General features: G+C 42.7%; 2 protein-coding genes across 3 annotated transcripts in view; one reads left to right on the top strand and one right to left on the bottom strand.

Moving 5' to 3' along the window:
* The window catches only part of mms22l (MMS22-like, DNA repair protein), a 22,400-nt gene extending 10,715 nt beyond the window's left edge, over positions 1-11,685 (bottom strand). The window contains exons 1-15 of one of the 2 annotated variants that reach the window (XM_015038045.1): positions 11,410-11,685; positions 10,901-11,074; positions 10,594-10,719; positions 10,403-10,455; positions 9,841-9,928; positions 9,561-9,732; positions 9,274-9,367; positions 9,064-9,194; positions 7,757-7,870; positions 7,506-7,682; positions 7,304-7,366; positions 7,096-7,215; positions 6,092-6,327; positions 2,601-2,817; positions 2,220-2,509 (exon numbers count right to left, since the gene is read on the bottom strand). In XM_015038045.1, the coding sequence (XP_014893531.1) occupies positions 2,220-2,509; positions 2,601-2,817; positions 6,092-6,327; positions 7,096-7,215; positions 7,304-7,366; positions 7,506-7,682; positions 7,757-7,870; positions 9,064-9,194; positions 9,274-9,367; positions 9,561-9,732; positions 9,841-9,928; positions 10,403-10,455; positions 10,594-10,719; positions 10,901-11,073 (2,054 nt within the window). In that variant the 5' untranslated portion in view covers position 11,074; positions 11,410-11,685. The other variant, XM_015038046.1, reaches the window with a different exon arrangement.
* Positions 11,686-11,900: 215 nt separating this feature from the next.
* LOC106950884 (furin-like protease kpc-1) overlaps positions 11,901-17,558 on the top strand; it is a 187,356-nt gene continuing 181,698 nt past the window's right edge. The window contains exon 1 of the mRNA XM_015038044.1: positions 11,901-12,643. The gene's annotated coding sequence lies outside the window, so the exon portion shown is untranslated. The remainder of the gene's footprint in view (positions 12,644-17,558) is intronic.

The raw sequence follows: 17,558 nt of genomic DNA, 5'->3' as shown, positions 1-17,558 counted from the left end.
AGGCAGTTCGTAGTCGGGGAAATTATTCATTCTCCCCGGCAAAAGAAAAAAAAACAAAAAAAAAAAAAAAAAAAAAAAAAAAAAACATCTCGCTAGCGCCCCGTAAGCAGAGGCAATAGTCATCGACTAGTCGACTAGGACTTTTGCAGTATATCTCTCTTCCCACACCCCCCACTTCCCACCTACTGTCTGAAAATGTAAAAAGGCAACTAGTACCACCCAAAAAAGATATTATCATACCAGGACATTCTGTATTTTAAGCCAAATTTAAGTGTTACATACGGGACCGGTTTCCCGTATTTGACTGCAGCCTGCAATTCATATTTACAATCATTAGATGGCACTCCTCTCCTCTCTTACCTAGATAAAATGTCACGTCGAAATAGAAAGAGCAGCGCAGCTGTGCTTCGTCTGTTAACGACTCTTTCGGTAAGAAGTCGCAGCTAATTCGAATAATTAATTTTATATAGTGGAAAAATACAAAGAACAGGAGACGACTGTGCAACTGCAGAGATGAATGGGAACAAAAGCATCTCCGGGCTAAGCCTATCAGTGACTAAAGCTTTCAGCAGTTTATGCGGTCAGGAGTTTTCTATTGGACATTGAGGTGAGAACGATTTATCTCGGCTGCATAAGGATAAGTAATGTGTCGAAATGTAAGACTTTTTAAGGACAAACACTCTGTACTAATCATACATTATGTTTCAATCCTATCGTGCAGAAGAGATGTTAAATTCATTGTTTGTGCAGCATAAGGAAAATTAAAGAAAATAAAAAAATCCAACAAGGCCAGCCAATGCCAGCTCATTGTCCGGTCAACCAGGCAGAGGGTCATGGACAGAAATCAAACTAAGGAATTATGGCGTCTTGCCTCAGCGCTGTGACCATGAAGGCCCACCTTCCGGACCCTCTGCTGCCTCCACCGTTTGGCAGAATAATTCTTTTAATGTGTGCAGATTCCACATGGCTCTTAATAGACATAATGATGCACTGGCTAAATTTGCCAGGCTTCATAATTACTCATTAATTGTGTCACAGGGAGAGACATTAATCACAAAGAGATACCAAGAATTGCCAGGCTTTAGGAATTAGGTTTAATTCGGTGGGATGTATTGGAAAGAGGGGTCTTGTTTGGCTAAATGGGTCAGCGTGGTTCGAGGCATTAACAGAGGGTGGGGGTGGAGGGGGCTGCCTCTGGGAGTTCTTTCCTCTCTCCCTCCTTGGTCCATTAATGTGCAAATGTCTGCCCTGCCCTTCCCTCACATCGGAGTCGGAAAGTTTGGGATTACTGAAGTTAATGAGATGCGATGTTATAGGAACCAGACTGTGTACACCTGGGTCACTGTGCAGGCTTTTGGGGTGTGGGCATCTGTGCGGGTTTAAGGTTTCAAAGATGGACCACCAGAGCATTAAACCAATCCTCAAACAAGTAAAATGGCAACTGCTGGTTTCACAAAGGTTCGGTTTTCCAGTTTGATTATCATTTATTGACGTTTCTGACCTTGCAGAAATAACTAGAGGTGGTGAGACAAGGTGGCAGTGGTGGCATTGTACAGTAGGGCTGCTTGTCTTTAGGGCGAACCTGGTCAGAGTTGGACCTTTATAGTAAAATATAGAAAATTATTAATCCTAGAGCTGGAAAAAATCTTGTAAGAAAACCCCCTCTACTAGACAAGATGATTATTGCTGAGAAACAATGGATGCCATTTCTGAAAACACGAGAGAGGATCCACAAACCTGATTCTTTAGTCTGTAACCCTCATCTCTGCTCCCCTCGCCTCCCTGCCCACATCAACAGACACTGTCTTCTCCATCTCCCTTTGACCTTCAGCTGGGGTCGTTCATGTAACCAACACCGCCGTCCTGCAGATGAACCCGTCCTGATGCTCCACCGGCCGAAGTTTCTAACAAAGCCGCAGCCCTGCAGCCGCTCTCAAAACAATAAGGGGCCCCATAGAGGTGTCCCCTGGCTCTGTAACTCTAATCAGGGCCCCGGCAGCACCTGGGGAGGGCCATTTTGGGGTCAGCGGACCTCCAGAGTCACACACACACACACTGACTTCACAATTGTCCTTTTATCAGCATGAAGAGTGAGAAGAAGAGGAAGGGATGGGGAGAGCGAAACACTCTCCTCTGCTGGTCCTGTTTCACTGATTTACAAAGTTCAAGACTAGAGGAGCCTTGATGCAGCTGCTGAGCGTTAACAGCAGCGTTCTCACCTGAGCTGTGCCAGGACGATCTGCAGAAAGCCCAGGACAGAGTTCAGCTCAGACTGACGACATGCCGGCAGCAGCCAATCAAAGCCCTCGCCGAGCAGCTTCTCCTCTGACAGGCCGAGGCCGGGGCTCGTCTCAAAGACCTCTGCCACGCCCTCCAGGTAGGAACCCAGGGGCCCCCAGAGGGCGAGCCTGCGGGATGCCTCCGTGATTTTACTGTAGAACTCCTTGGCCGTCTCGTTGAAAGAGGAAGCCAGGCAGCTGGCCTGAGCGCCAACATCCAGACCTCTCTCCTGCAGAATGAGAAATTGGAAATATTTCCAAACTTGTGGACGTGCCGTGGGAGGTGGGGCGGGGAATTATGGATGTTTTCGGAAAACAAACCTGGAAAAGCAACAGCAGTGACAGCTGCCCTCTCCAGGCCAGTGTTCGATGTGTGGGGGGGCAGTTAGTGGGCAAGAAGCCCAGCAGCTCGCAGGCTCTGCTGGCCACGTCCTCCAGCTCCGCCTGCCTGGCCACCACCAGGAAGAGGAGCAGGAAGTTCATGAGGCCGCTTTCAGACAGCTCCTGCATCTTCTTTTTTGAGAACTTGGAGTAAATCCTGGAAGCAGAAGACCAGAGACAACATGGTCAGAGGCAAGGGTCATTAGAAAATGGCTACAGTGGCCTACAAAAATATTTAGACCCCCATAACAAGCACACATTTCAATATTTTTGAATGTTTATAAGATAAACCAACTCAAAGAAATCTGAAAATACTTCAATACTTTAATACTTTGTAAAAAAAAAAAAAAAAAAAAAGAGCTGCAAGATTTTGAAAAACAAGCCGAGTTAGACTGGATGAAATCTTCCTTTTCCTTTCTCTTCACATTTATTGCACCACTATGTATTGGTCACATAAAATAAAAACAAAAAGTCGATTGAAGCTTGTGTTTGTAGACAAAATGTGCAAAAAAGAATCAGACAATGAACAGTTCTGTTTTCTAAGGGTGCACCAATTGCAGTTTTCTGACCGATCTTTGATTATCGATCTTTAAAAAGTCTGACCTGCCGATTTCAATTTTGTCCGATACAGAATTTAGCAAATGTAGGAACAAAATTCTTAAGTTGTTGCCAAAAGTGAGGTAACTATTGTTAACCACCCATGTGACTTGTCCTGGTGGGCGGGTCTGTCAGCCAGCTCTCTGCCAATCAAAAATGGACAGCGGCTGATTTTCAGACCTTTGTGAGAGGCAGGTTATCTGTTTCTGCAGGTTTCACCAACTCTAACTTAAAACCTTTTTAAGACCATCGTGAATGGAATTTAAGACCTACCGGCATAAACACAAAAAGTTAGCTAGCTAGCTAGAACGGTATGTTAGCAGTGTGTGCGACTCAAACTTTGGCCTGATAGAAAATTCTCAGGAGAAAAAAACAAATACACAGAATATACGAGGATTAAATCATATCTGTCAAGACAAGATTCAAGGCTTGTGATTAAAGGTGCCAACTTAAAGGACAACTTAGTTCTTTAATGAATTCAAAACATTTTAAGGCCTTAATTTTAGATGCATGAGTTTAAAACTTAAGGATGTGCGGTTGAGACATGAATCGGCTGATCACTCAAAATCGAGAAAATCAGGGCAGATTTATCGATGCCCCCCTAGTTTTGTTCATTTTATTTCTATTTAAACTTTTTAACCAAACCTAAACTGATTAAGAGTGTTTTGTTTTTTTTAAGTGGAAGGAATGATTTTAAATGCTGACAAAGTGAACTCTCCACCCCTGCTGTGCATCTCATCAACCGCTTCCATCACCCCCTAATCTCCAGGAGAGAGTCTGACCTGCCCAGCGTCTGTGTGTGTGTGTGTGTGTGTCAAAGTGAAGGAATAAGCAGGAGAGTGAGTAAGAACAGAGAACCACCCAGCACGCCGTTAGATCCTGCGGGCGCTGTGGAGAAATGCCTTTAAAGATCATGTTAAATGTCAGAGACACTCAGACACGCAGCGGTAGGTGCTCGGTCCCTCTCTCCACAGCCAAACCAATTTACTGCAACACCAGCGAAAGATCAATAATCCACACACACACACACACACACACACACACACACGCCCGTCGCCACACACCCAACCCGCTGTTTGTGTGGCTGGGTGTGGAGAACACAGAAAGCTAAAGCCCCCTGCACTTCCCTCCACCCCCTTCAGCCCCATCTCCCAAACACAGCTGCAGCCCACACAGGTGAGCCGAGCTGCTGTTTGGGTCAAAACACAAACGGCGCGCATCCCGAGACAAACCGAAGTGTAAAGAGGTACGGCTGATGCAAAAGGATCGCTTCAAACCGACGGGGGGAGGAGAGAGGAGAGAGACCAGGTTAAAACCAAATCTGGCTTACTGACGCCCACAGGAGGCTGAGAGAGGAGAGAGTGGCCAAGCATGCGGTCAGAGCTGGAGGGGAAGGAGATTTAAATACATGAGTGGATAATATGTAACAGGGATACAAGCGGCACACTGGGGGTTGTTCCGTCTTCTCCCAACTTGTTTGTTTATGTCACTGTTTTTTTAACAGATGTTTCCAACTTCTGGGAACACAATCGATTGCGATCCTGATTGTCGGCGGTGTCTCGCCGATAATATAGATGATAAGTACAATATCTAACAGGGATACAAGCGGCTCACTGGGGATTTTTCCATCTTCTCCCAACTTGTTTGTTTATCTCAGACAGATTTTTTCTCTCTTTTTTTTTCTTGTTCTTAAGCTGGAGCAAACAGCTGTTCCTAACTTCTGGCACCGCAATCGATTCCGATCCTGATTGCCGTCTGTGTCCCGCGCCGATAATCTGGATAATGGGATACAAGCAGCACACCGGGGATTTTTCCGTCTTCTCCCAAATTGTTTGTTTGTTTATCACATACGGATTTCTTTCTTTTTTTTTTCTTTTTTTTTTAAACAGATATTAACAACTTCTGGCACCACAATCGATTCCGATCCCAATCATCGTAGAAGAGAGCGTCGCCGAGACGTTGCAGCGATACGCTCGGCCTCCGCCTTGTTGGGGCGGAGGCAGGAGGGCCGGGGGGTTTGCTCCAGTGGAGGGCTGATGGATCCATCCCAAGCGGAGCCCGGCTGCTGCCAGGCCGCCCCGCCCCCCCTCCCCCGGCAGAACCCCGAGTTCCATGCTCAATCCGTGCTGGAAACCAGCGCGGCTTCGTTAAGGCAAATTAACCGCCACGCTCGTTAGCTAATTAGCCCCCATGTCTGCGGTGCTACTGAGCACATTCCAGACAGAGGGAAGTCATTAGCCGGATTTATCCGCGGCTGCTGCTCTCTGGCACGGAGCCGCCTTGGGATGCGGCGCGGTCCGGCGATGAGAACATCAGCTTGTGAGATGTTTAGCTTTCGGTTTCCCTCTCCCTTCAGCAGTCGGCGTTCCCGGGAGCAGGTGCGCCGTTGTGTGTTTGTAGCGGTAGGTGGTCTCCTCGGGTCTGGCCTGCGCTCAGGAGCAGGTGGTTGACTCCTGAGACACCTGCTCCACTGGTGGGTCCGAGTAAATATCAAAGAGTCCGCCGGTGCACCTGGCACGCACACAAACACGACACGACTACTCCAGAGTTGGCAAACACATACGGCGTGCGAGCGTTACCTCAGGTAGGCACCTCCACACACACACACACACACACACACACACACACAAATCCCAAACAGCTGTTTAAACAAATCACACGTTTGAAGATCAAGGAAGGAGGGGGGCAAACTAATCTTTTAAATCCTTGTCCACAACGGTCCAAAAAAACACCCCCAAATCCCTGCTTTACAATAGATGTGGTGTTAAGGCAGCTGCCTGTGTGCAATTCCTGCTTTTTCAAGGTGGAAGCAGAAGTCTCCCCTCCGTTCTTACCTCCCCTTTATCTGCCTCTGCGGGGCGCCGCCAGCCCTGTCCTGGCCGAGACAGAGGGCCAGCACTCGGAGGAAGATGTGGAAGGAGTTGGCAGATCTGTAGAGTTGGGCGTGGCCCTGAGAGCGCAGGGCACAGGGGCAGCAGCAGCTACGCGCCTGCTCCAGCAAGGCCAGAGGCGTCTTGCAGACGGTGCCCAGGCCCGACACCCCCAACCACGGCACAGCGAACGAGGAGTTCTGCAGAGGAGCGACCCGATCAGGGTGTTAGTTTTACACAACTCACCGAGAACTCATCGGGACTGAGTGCTGTGGATTTCAGAGTTGAATATCAAAGAAGAGGTAAGATGGTGTACATAAAACAAAGAAGACAAAATTCTAAACTTGTTACAAAGGGTTATAATTGAAGCACCACACTGACTATGGGGTTTTACTGATCATCTTTCTAATATAAGTCATTTTTTTGCCAAAAGTGACATTTTTTTTGCCTAAAAACATCTTTTGGGAAGAAAGAGGTGGTGATTGTTTTTTTTTTTTATCTACATCACTTTTAGCAAAAAATGACTTAAGTCATTATTTTGGGAAGGTGAAAATATGGAACCTCCAAAAACCATGGATAGATGGACGGATGAATGAATGAATATTCTGAATGGATGGATGGATGGATGGATGGATGGATGGATGGATGGATGGATGGATGGATGGATGGACATTCAGATAAATGAATGGATGGATGAACATGCTGAACAAAGGAATGGATGGACAGAAGTAGAAATGTATGGGATCTAAACTACAGGAACTCATGTTATACAAACATGATTCTCTTTTTTCCTATCCTCATCCAAACCTGGAACAAACACGAATAAAATTCCAGATTCTCCAGACCGTGGTTCAAACAAAGCAGCTTAACAAAGCAGCTTATCAAAGCGAAACATTTCGTGATACTAGTTGCAAAATAAACTCCTGTCAGTATTTGACTCCCACTCTCCCTCTGACTGAAGCCCTCACCAGGTTCCTGCTGTAGAACTCCCAGAGGGTGGAGACAGCATCTGTGCTCGGCTCCCACAGCAGACACAGACTGAGGCAGCAGTGCACATGCATCCTGATCTGCTCCTCTGCAAGCCCACCCTAGCATTAAATGACAAATAGATTGAATTCATTTCAGCTAACTATTGCATTAATCTACATAAGGAAGCATTTTAAAAACGGTATAAACCTTGGGGTCACAGGTCTTCTTGAGCAACCCCTCCACAAATGTCCAGTTATCCTCCAAGTACTTCTGAAATCACAGGGGAAAAAAGAAAAAGACTTTTAACATTTAACGAAATCTTTCCCAGACCACCATATCAGGAGCGTATCATTATCCTCTGTAACACCTCCATACCACGCTGTCAACACCGAGCCCAACGGTCTCTCACCTCATTCTGCATTGTGCCGTTGCGGCTGTACTGGCCCAACATGGCCAAGTGGGTGAGGAGCCACCATGTGAATCCCAGAGGGTCTTTACAGTGTGTCAGAGGACCATCGAGGTGTTCTGGTGCTGGCTGCCCATCTACCAGAGGCTTCAGCAAGGGGTTCACGTAGCTCCAAAACGACTAGAGGAAACATGTTACAGTTAGTTCAGCGCTGACACGACTTATTGCACGACGTTAGTGTCGCTTGTTGTTACCTGTGTGCGCAGAGCTTTATTTCTGTACTGCAGGAGGAACATGAGCAGCACCCAGAGCTCTTTGGTGCAGAGGCAGAGGAAGGGACTGCTGCTCAGCGTCTCCGTAGGTCTCACCTGGAGAGGAAATGCTTCTAGTTAACGTTTACATCTGAAGTTTTATTAGGCAAAAGTTTCATTGTTTTACTTTTAATAAAGCTTCCAAAAAGTTAAAGTTTCAGATAACAGCACTCTGTTGCTCTATAACCATATACAAGTCGATCTAGGATGTTGCAATGATTGCAACTATTGGCACAAATTCACACATTTGTAATTTTTCCACAAATCTGACCAATCACTTGAATATTTTCTGTATTTCATTCTACTCTAACCAATCACTGCACTTGACTAAATTGTGACCAATCCTCTGAACCCCCTAGTAGCTCCCTTTAACTTTCTGTTTCACGATGTCACACATGAAAGCATGTGTGACACTTAACAGTAACATCTGCCTTTTTAGTGCGTTCCCAAAAGCATTTTGAGATATTCTATTGAATTTGCTTCCACTTTGTATAAAGTTCAAGTTAACTTAAATGACAATATATGGATTTTTAATTTTTTTTTTTGCATTTTGGCAATTCCTCAGGAAAAGATTTAATTTCTATTTCAAAACAGGGTACTTTAAAGTATTATTTGAACTTTAGATGTTTACTATATGTTTAAAGTCCACCTGTTCATTCTAGCACTACAATACCCATGATGCATCTTTGTTTTTTGTAGTTCGACTTTCACGTAGATGAGCAAGTTATTTTCTGTGCTTCTGTGTGGCTCGGTGGCATAAAAATCCATCAACGGATAGCATCCACCATGAATCTTTCTTTAATCCCGTGTGTATGAGACCTGTGTGCGTTTTTATTATGTAAGTACACATTTTTTCTGCCCGATATTTGGGTTTATGCCAATTAGTCCACGAGGTGAAATTAGCCTTGTGTTTTCTCTGGCTACCGATAACGCAAGCTAGACGCACACAGTCTTCTACACTATAATAAGATCCTTTAGCTTTTGGGAAAGTTACCTGGAGAAATTTCAACTTTTTTTTTTTTTTTTACTTTTTCATCAATATTAAGGAATTATTTACTTAAAACAAGCTTCTATATCTTCCTGAAAAGTTACTTGTAAGTTAGTTTTGTCTTATTTCAATTTTGCTAAGACATTTGCACTCGAAACTAGACAAGAATTAGTAAGATTTTGTGTTTTTGCAGTTTGTGTAGTAATGAAATGAAATCAGCGTCACACTCTTAACCAGTTGAACAAGCGGATCACTTCCCCACCTTGCTGTATTTGCCCGAGGCCAGAGCCGTCAGGTCGCACAGCAGGGAGGCCAGGTGCTCCTCGAACAGACTCATATCGGTCAGGTTCTCCCCCGTCAGGTTCATGAACCGGTGGGCGTAAACCACCTGGCCTGCGGACAGTCCCCACGACAACAATGACTCAACGCGACACACAAACCTGCTCATTCGTTTTGTGTTCCAGATCCTTACCTTGCATCTTGTGAGCCAGCACATGCAGGATTTCCAGGACTGACCAGTGAATGTCAAGATGAAGGTGCAACAAATGCCAGGAGGGAGGAAAAATCTGTGGGTAGGATTGGAGAATTTCAAGCTCTGGGTCAATAAAAGAGAAATAAACCGAGCTGTGGGAGGTTAAGCAAAAAAAAACAAAAAACAACAAAAAAAAAACAGTTAGTTGCAATCACTTTATATTATTTCCTTTGACTCATCCCATACAGTGATTTTTACACATCATAAATTCCACCCAGTATTTGTACCTTCCCGTGGTTTTGCATACTGAAGGCTGCCTGTACGCCTGCGGGCAGGTCTTTGAGTCGTCCTGTCAGGAGAGTGACGGCGAACAGTTCCTCCAGCAGAGCAGAGGGGAACTGCTGCTCCAGCTGCTCGTAGGGATGAGACTGAGCTGTGTCCAGACACGGATCGAAGTACCTGCAGGACGACGGGCAAAGCAAAAAAAAAAAATCCAACATAAAGCATCACAGGCAAGTTCACTGAACTATGTTGATTAAAAAAAATATATACACATATATATATTACCTGTGCAAAAAGACTTTAACATACTGAAGAAACGAAACACACTGCTGCCGAAGGTCCTCTGATTCATAATGCAGATTCCCTGCTTGTCCTAAAAAAAAGAAAAAAAAAAGAAAAAGTGTAAGCAGATATATTTAACGTAACATTATATCTATAGGAAAATGTCATACATATCTAAATCCCAGCATTGAACGATACATATTAATGATGCCTTCCAATCACATTGGAATTCCGTTGTTTTGTTTATTTATTTTGGATATTTTAAAATGTCTTCCAGTTCCAGTGTTAAATGTCCATTAGAATTTATAGATTATTGATCTTCAAGAATGTGCTCTCACATTATTATGCCATTACTATTATATTACTTGAAAATGGTCTCAAAACGACAATATTATCATTTATCACAATAACTTCTGGGACAATTTATCGTCCAGCAAAAATTTCTAATCCTGACATGCCCACTTCTTATTACTTATTCAAGTTAATCTTGGTGATCTTGTGCTTATTCTGAAATCAAAAAGACAGTTTAAGAGGGATTTTTAATTGTATTTCTAAACTGACTTACCAAAGTCATGTGAACTCGACTGAACCAAAGTCTCCAACTTGTAAAATGTTTGTCTGAAATACAACAACCAGAGTATGAAGGAACAAACGGGCTTTCCTAGTAAAGTAATTTCATCATTAAACCTCTGGTCTAATAGAAGACAGCATGCAAAAAACGAGTCGGATCGACTCGGGGTGATTTAAATTCCCTACCGAAACAGACCAAAGAGCAATTTGGTCGACTCCACCAGCGCCGTTTCAGTAACCCATGGGAAGCCGAAAATCTCTACCGTGTCTGTCTCAAATTCAGCAGGGGCCGGGTCAAGACGCAGCAGCAGCCTGCAGAAGGGAAGCAAGACCAACAGACTTTAATCACAAGTTTGCTTCGGTCAGATTAACAAAATCTCAAGCGAAAACTCAATTTTAACTGGCCACACTTCTCCGTAAGAATGTCAGTGTTTCTAGCAGGCACAACAGATATGCTTTGTGGTCAAGCTTGAGCACCGGATGTTGACTATACCGTTTCAGGGATCCCCGTCCAAGGTATCCCTCAGGGGACAGAGCTGCAGCCTGCTCATCTTTAGCTTCAAAGCAGCTGAAGCAGGGCGGTCGAGTGGCCGACAGGTCACACTGGCTGTCTGCTGCAAAGGGGGACACTGGTGGAGTGAGGGACTCGCTGAACTCTTCCGCCATGCTGTTGGTGGACCATCAGTGTCAGGTATTCACACAAACACGCAGGAAATTACAGATTACATTTAAACATGATTAAAGCTATTTTAATTATTTGCTAGACAAAGTACAGCACAACATGAAATATGTAAGATATGACAGTAATAGAATAACAACCAAAGTCAAAGCGTCTAAAATGAAATACTTATAACCAGCACCTTTAAAAGTTTGAAATAAATTCTCAAAATGCCTTTTAAAAGCGGCCATTTTTGGAACAAAACGATTTTACATGCGTATGTACGGTTTGTCTAGAGCAAAAACAAAAGTTTCAGATACCGTTTTAATGAAATGCTATCTTACCTTTGACTTCAAACTCTCCTTTTTTATATATATTTTGTGGAATTACCACTTTAAATTAAGGCAAAAATGAATAAAAATTGTCCAGTCGTCATTACTGTTGTTTTGGTTTTCGGGCTCTCCCGCGCCTTGATCATACGCATGCGTTAATTCTCCTCGCGTCTCCTGATTGGTCAGAAGTTTCAACAGGGGTGTGACTTGCCCTGTCTCGGAAACTTGACAAGAGGTTTCCCTGCGGAGTACTTCCTTTATCGCCAGTTCGTTCAACGAGAAAACGTTTAGCTATTATTAGTATTAAATATATTAAATAGCATTAAATATACTAGATAGCTTTCCGTTTGAGCCCCACTGGTCCAGGACATGACAAATCTAGGTCCTTAAATATAAAGCGACTGAATTTATTTTCCAATTTACTTGAAACAGGATTAAAACTAAGAAGTCAAATTATTTTCCATTTAATGACTAGGTAAAGATCTACGTTTTTATTTTCCTTAAAGTCTGCATTATTTAAATGAAATATAAATGTACTTCTGATGTAGTACACACACAACAAATAGCGCTCTTTCATAAAACGGTGTGTAATAAACAGCACCTACTTGTCTTTTAATCATGCTATCGCAAAACCAATGGGCTTATTTGAAATATAGGCCACAGGACTTCGAAATGTCAGAATTTCATAAATTTTCAACCCATTTGTTACGACACAAGTGCACCTGTTTAGGACACTTATGTAGGTTTATAAGTCAGTCTTCCTTGTCTGAGTGCGAGGCTTCCTCCCAGCCTAATTCAACATAATGCAGCAGTTATAGCAGAATTTTAACCACGCAGACCCTAATTTCCATATGCAGATCTGTCTCTCCCAGCCGTACCTCTCGCCATCACACCATTTCTTGCATTCTAATGCATTCTCACATCTTTACAAAATCCCCCCCTCTCTCTTCCACCGCACGCCGAGGATGTGCTCCCTTTTTCAGTCCAGTTAAAACCCTGTCATTTCTTCCCGTGTAAGCCTAATTGTCCCAGCCACGAGAGCCACAATAAAGCAGGATGTTTTGCATGGTTTTACTTTGCATCTTTTATCAATACGAGTCAGTGGAGATCGTAAAGAGAAGAAAAAAATGGACGCGACGGGAATCTTTTCTTTTCTTTTCCGTGTGGAAGCGTCGACCTCCCGCTTTGCTTTCAACAGGAGACTGAAGTCCGTCTGTGAGAAGGCTCTATCGCCTGGATGAGAAAGGTAAATGGCTTTTTTTTTTTCCCTGTTCCGACTCTTGCAAACCCGTTCTATCCTGTGATGTAAAGTGGGAGTGAGAATTGAGCCTCTTTCATCCCTCTCTCCCCCCCTCCCCTCGCCATCAGTGTACTCTCGTCTCCGAGTGTTTTTTTTTTCTCAACATTTTCTGTGTTCCCCTTATTTTTTGCCTGGAAATTCCCCCCATACCCACAAAAAACTTTAAAATAAAGAACTAACTAACAACGTTACCGATGTAAACTTAATTCTCCGTTTTTTTTAGGGGGGAGGTGATGAATTTATAGTCCATATCAACGTCGTATAGCAGCAGCAAAGTATAAGAGGATTGGTGCCTATGCTATGCTGGATGGTTTTAATAAGTTCAGGTGATAACCTAATGCTGTAATTACTTGCACCCTTTCAAAAGGATTTAATGAGCTGAGTGTTAAGAAGAGAGCACTTGTGCTGTTGGAAAATTTCCTCTCTGTAAGATCCAGTATTGCTTGTCATAACCAGTGGTGTTACTTAACCTCAGATTAGCTCACATCCATTGTATATGCGTTGCTTATACTGCTTTATGTCATGACATTTTATTGACCAATATTTGATCATCTGATCGTTGTAATTGTTAACAAGGGTTGCACAATTCTTAGCACTGTTGCCTTGAAGCAAGAAAGTCCTGGGTTTGAATTCCGGTCTGGGGTCTTTCATGGAGTTTGCATGTTCTCCTTGTGTGTGCATGGGTTCTTTCAGGGTACTCCAGTTTCCTCCCTCGGTTCAGAAACACGATTGTTAGGTTAATTGTTCTCTCTGGATTGCCCTTACATGTGAGTGTGTGTGTAGGGATGGATGTGTGTCCTGCGTGTTTCACTGTGATGGACCCGCAACCCGTCCCCAGCCTCTCACCCACTGACTACTGAAGATGGGCACCAGCTTCCTTGCTGGTAGTTAGAAAAAGTAATAATTACATTGACAATATAAATGACAATCTGTACTGTAAAGACGTTTAAGGCCAAGTTAAAGGTACTTATGGTCTATGTTATCCCAGTATAGTTGCATTTTCTGACTGCAGCCCATGTGGCACCAACAACTATATGCTACTTTCAAAGCAAATGAAATGGCCCTTTGTCCTCCATTAGTATCAGATCACTTTTACTGGCAGCTATAAAACAGAGATATCCAAATATGATGCAAAGAAGACAAAGGTGCTTGAAGAACATTACAATCTTAACTACAAACAGAAAATACCAGAAAGACAGGTGGCGCTGAAAGTCCTTTGGGAATATCTGTGTAAAATATGGACAACTACAGTAGTGCTGTGTTTTGTGTACAGTGCTAAAGTGACTCACCTCACAATTGAGAATAAAGTTCTTTTGACGCGCGTTGTGCCCTTCCTGCTCTGGCTGCACAACACCAGGTTTTTTATTTCAGGTAAGATCAGACCTCAACAAGTATTATCACTCGTCTTGAGGCATTAAGAACTTTATGGTACAGAATGTCTTTAACCTCAATGTGGATTAAACAAAAATTCTTTATGTTGGTCTTTGTTATGTCAGAAAATGTCAACATCAGCATGGCAACCTGCCCTCCTACCTCAAGGTCTGTGCCAGAAATCTTGCTGTGTCCTTTGATCACAGTTTGGTTAAAGTCATTAGTTCAGCAATCACTAACAGTATTTATTCAGCCATGCATTAGATCAAAAATTAAGCCTAATATTTATCTTGGAACTGCCACTGATAGTTTTCAACATCCTGCTCAGATAATTCAAATTGACTTTACACTAGTCTGAGTCAGTCCTTGGTTTTATCTCCAGCGAATTTGACGAGTTTGAAACTGGCGAATAGCATTCAACTGGAAATCCGAGTCTGTTTAAGCTGCACTTGAAACAGAGTTTTATTTACTGGCACTTACCTTCATTCTATGTTTCTCTTTTCTGATTATATATTTCATTTAACAAGTACAGCACTTCCGTCAACATGATTTTTTGTAACTTGCTTACATAAGTTCTAATTGGGCTTTCTGGGATGAAAAGGTACAAAACAGTGATGAAATCATTGAGGATTTTCATAACCAAAAACATGTTAATGATGCTAATGCGTTTGCGTCGACAACAACGAAAGCGGTGATAACAGCTGTCTCGAAGCTTTTCATGTGTTCCGGCTTTGAAGGTATGTAGTAAAGCTCAGAGCGTCTTTAAAAAAAACACACACACACATCGGTACACAACGGCATATTTTTTTAACCACCTTTAACTCCTTGGTTTGTCCTCGTAGATCGTCAGAAGCCGCAATGGATGAATGAGCTTCTGGTTTTATAGTACATACCTGCCGCCATCAGACCCTGGAAGTAGACTCGACTTTTACAACATGACCTTAAAACTTAAAAAAAAAAAAAAATGCCGGGCATAATAATGTGAACGTTGTGAAATTGTGTTATCGTACGACCACTTTTATGACCTTTTGGACACCCTTGACAATACAGTTTCACCATTAACTCCTCCTCTTTAAGAACTACAGTCGGAGGCAGGTAATGACTTTGCATAATGAGTTACATCTCTTTTTTTTGTGATGGCTCTGCTCTCTGAAAGATCTCTGTATTGTACAGAGGAGACTGCTAGTCTCTTTTATCTTTAAAAAAAAAAAAAACCTTGTGGCTTCAGTTTGATCAATTAAACTCCTGAAAGGACCTTCCTCCTCTCCCCCCTTTTCCTCCCCGTTCCTTTCCATTCCTCTGCCTGAGAGGAATATAAAGTTATCTGTCTTCCCAAGCGATATGAGGGCGGAAATAAGTAGTTTGTCTATAAAAATGTCCAGGTACTTTATCAGAGTCCCAGTAGGCCCCGAGGGCCTGACACTGTTCAATGTGGCTCCGCTGTACTTCTGTTCCCTCGCTCTCTCCCTGTCTACTTTGTCTCTGCCAGAGGCCAGCTACTGGCTGGGTGGGGTGTAAACTGGAGGAATCCCCCACCCCTATCCTCCCTCAACACACACACACACAGACGCATGTTGGATTGACTGGGGCTTGAGCCCCCAAGTGAGGCTATCGATTTCAATCAGCGGCTTGGGAGATAGGAGCTGAGTGATGCTGTAGACTTTAAACAGTGGTCAGCTGTGCCGTTTGTTGTTTGGTGAAGAAATGCCGCAGGAGGAGAGGCTCTTTGCCTCTGATGAGAAGTCGGATAAAGACACAAACAGAATTACTTCTTCTGAGAGATGTCTTCATCTCCTGACTCTGGAGTTTTGTTTTGTTTTTGTTTTTTCTCCACGGAAGCGTATTCTGGAGGCACGGTTGAGTGTCGTCATTGTGTATACATGGTGGAATTGTGGGACGATATAAACGGCGATCTACAGAGGATAAATAACATCGATGAGGAGTTTCTGACCTGCTTGTGGAGGGAAACGATCCACTGTATTCTCAACATCTGCAAGAAATGAAAATGTTAAAAGCATGCCATGCATTCATATTCCCTTTTACTCTTCTACTAGCCAATCAAATTCCAGTGCAACCATAAATAAAGTTCATATGTGTGTTTGTATTAATCTCAGTTAAGTGAAGGCTTTTGCTTCGTTTGAGAACATCAGATCAGTGAACGCAGCGCGAATGGAGTTATGGAGAAGTTGAAAACAGGGTTAGGCTATAAAACCGGTGGCGTTTCTCATTTAAAATCTTTTATCCAGTTAATTGCAGGGTCTGTAATTGATTAATAACAATTAATAGCATTTTTATCAAAAACCATATATCAACAAAAGAAGAAACATTTTTAATTCAAAAACAGTTTTTACTGCTAAATTATTGACTAAGTAGACAAATGAACTGAGAGGACATGGAAAACGTGTGAGAAGGGTCTCTGGTCAGAGGAAACTAAAAGGTTACTTTTAGAATTGGGTATAAATAGAAATGTCCTTTATCGTCCCAAAGTGGAAACAAATCAGGGTTAACAGAAGCATCAGGGGATGTAGGTTCACACAAAGATAAAAAGTAAAAACATCAAACAGACAAAATTAAGAATAACATAGTATACATTAAGGACAAGATTAAAATTTAAATGCACTATGCAGTTGATAGGTCATTTTCAAACATACATAAAAGAACCACAGACAACGTATAATTTTATGGCCGAACTTTTGCAAAAGGAGAAGACTCAGCAAACTGCTCCTCCAAGCCGTTCACAGAGCGTTCTGCCCTCTCTCTGCTAGAGCAGGGCTTTTATTTAGGAAAACAAGAGTGTGAAAAGATAAACAGCAAAGACAGATGGCAAGCTCTATCTACACACACAGGTCATCTAGCCCTTTCCCTTGAGAGCGATGTCTCCCAAGGGTGGAGGCAACAATCAGTTCTCAGGAACACAGATACTTGGTGCCAAAAGTATTCAACACAGACTTTTAGCACAGACAAGAAAATCACGTCAATGCTGGATTAATAAAAATGATAACACAAAAAATCCCCAACACAGTCGTCAGAAATAGTGCACTGCAAACCAAGGAATGTATGACTGAGTAGAATCCAGAATCTACATAATGTCCAACAATATATGAAAACTGAAAACAACAGAGATGTAGAAATAAGAGCAGAAATGTTATGTAAGGTGAGTAAATAAATTTGGCCTACATGCAAAACGCATTAGGTGGGACAAAATTGTAATAGTGTATTACGGAGGTGGAAGCATCATAATTAGCTTCTTGGAGTCAATTAGAATAATTAAAGAATATAAATAACTTTTATACCTTAGTGGGGAAATTCAGCTGCAGCAGGAATGTGAAACATGTAGATTTATACACAATAAAAATCTAGAAACATAAGTGATAATATCATCCTATACAGTAAGGCCAAATATACCACATAGGAAATATTGTTATTAAAATTAGCATAGTCTGATTGAGGAAAAAAAAGTGCAACTGAGTAGGAATATTTAACAAAAAAT

This window comes from Poecilia latipinna, unplaced genomic scaffold (assembly GCF_001443285.1).
Source record: "Poecilia latipinna isolate Pla-1442-1.1 unplaced genomic scaffold, P_latipinna-1.0 Scaffold427, whole genome shotgun sequence".
NCBI lineage: Eukaryota > Metazoa > Chordata > Actinopteri > Cyprinodontiformes > Poeciliidae > Poecilia > Poecilia latipinna.
Note: the sequence above shows the minus strand (reverse complement) of the source record. Positions and strands in the feature narration are given on the sequence as shown.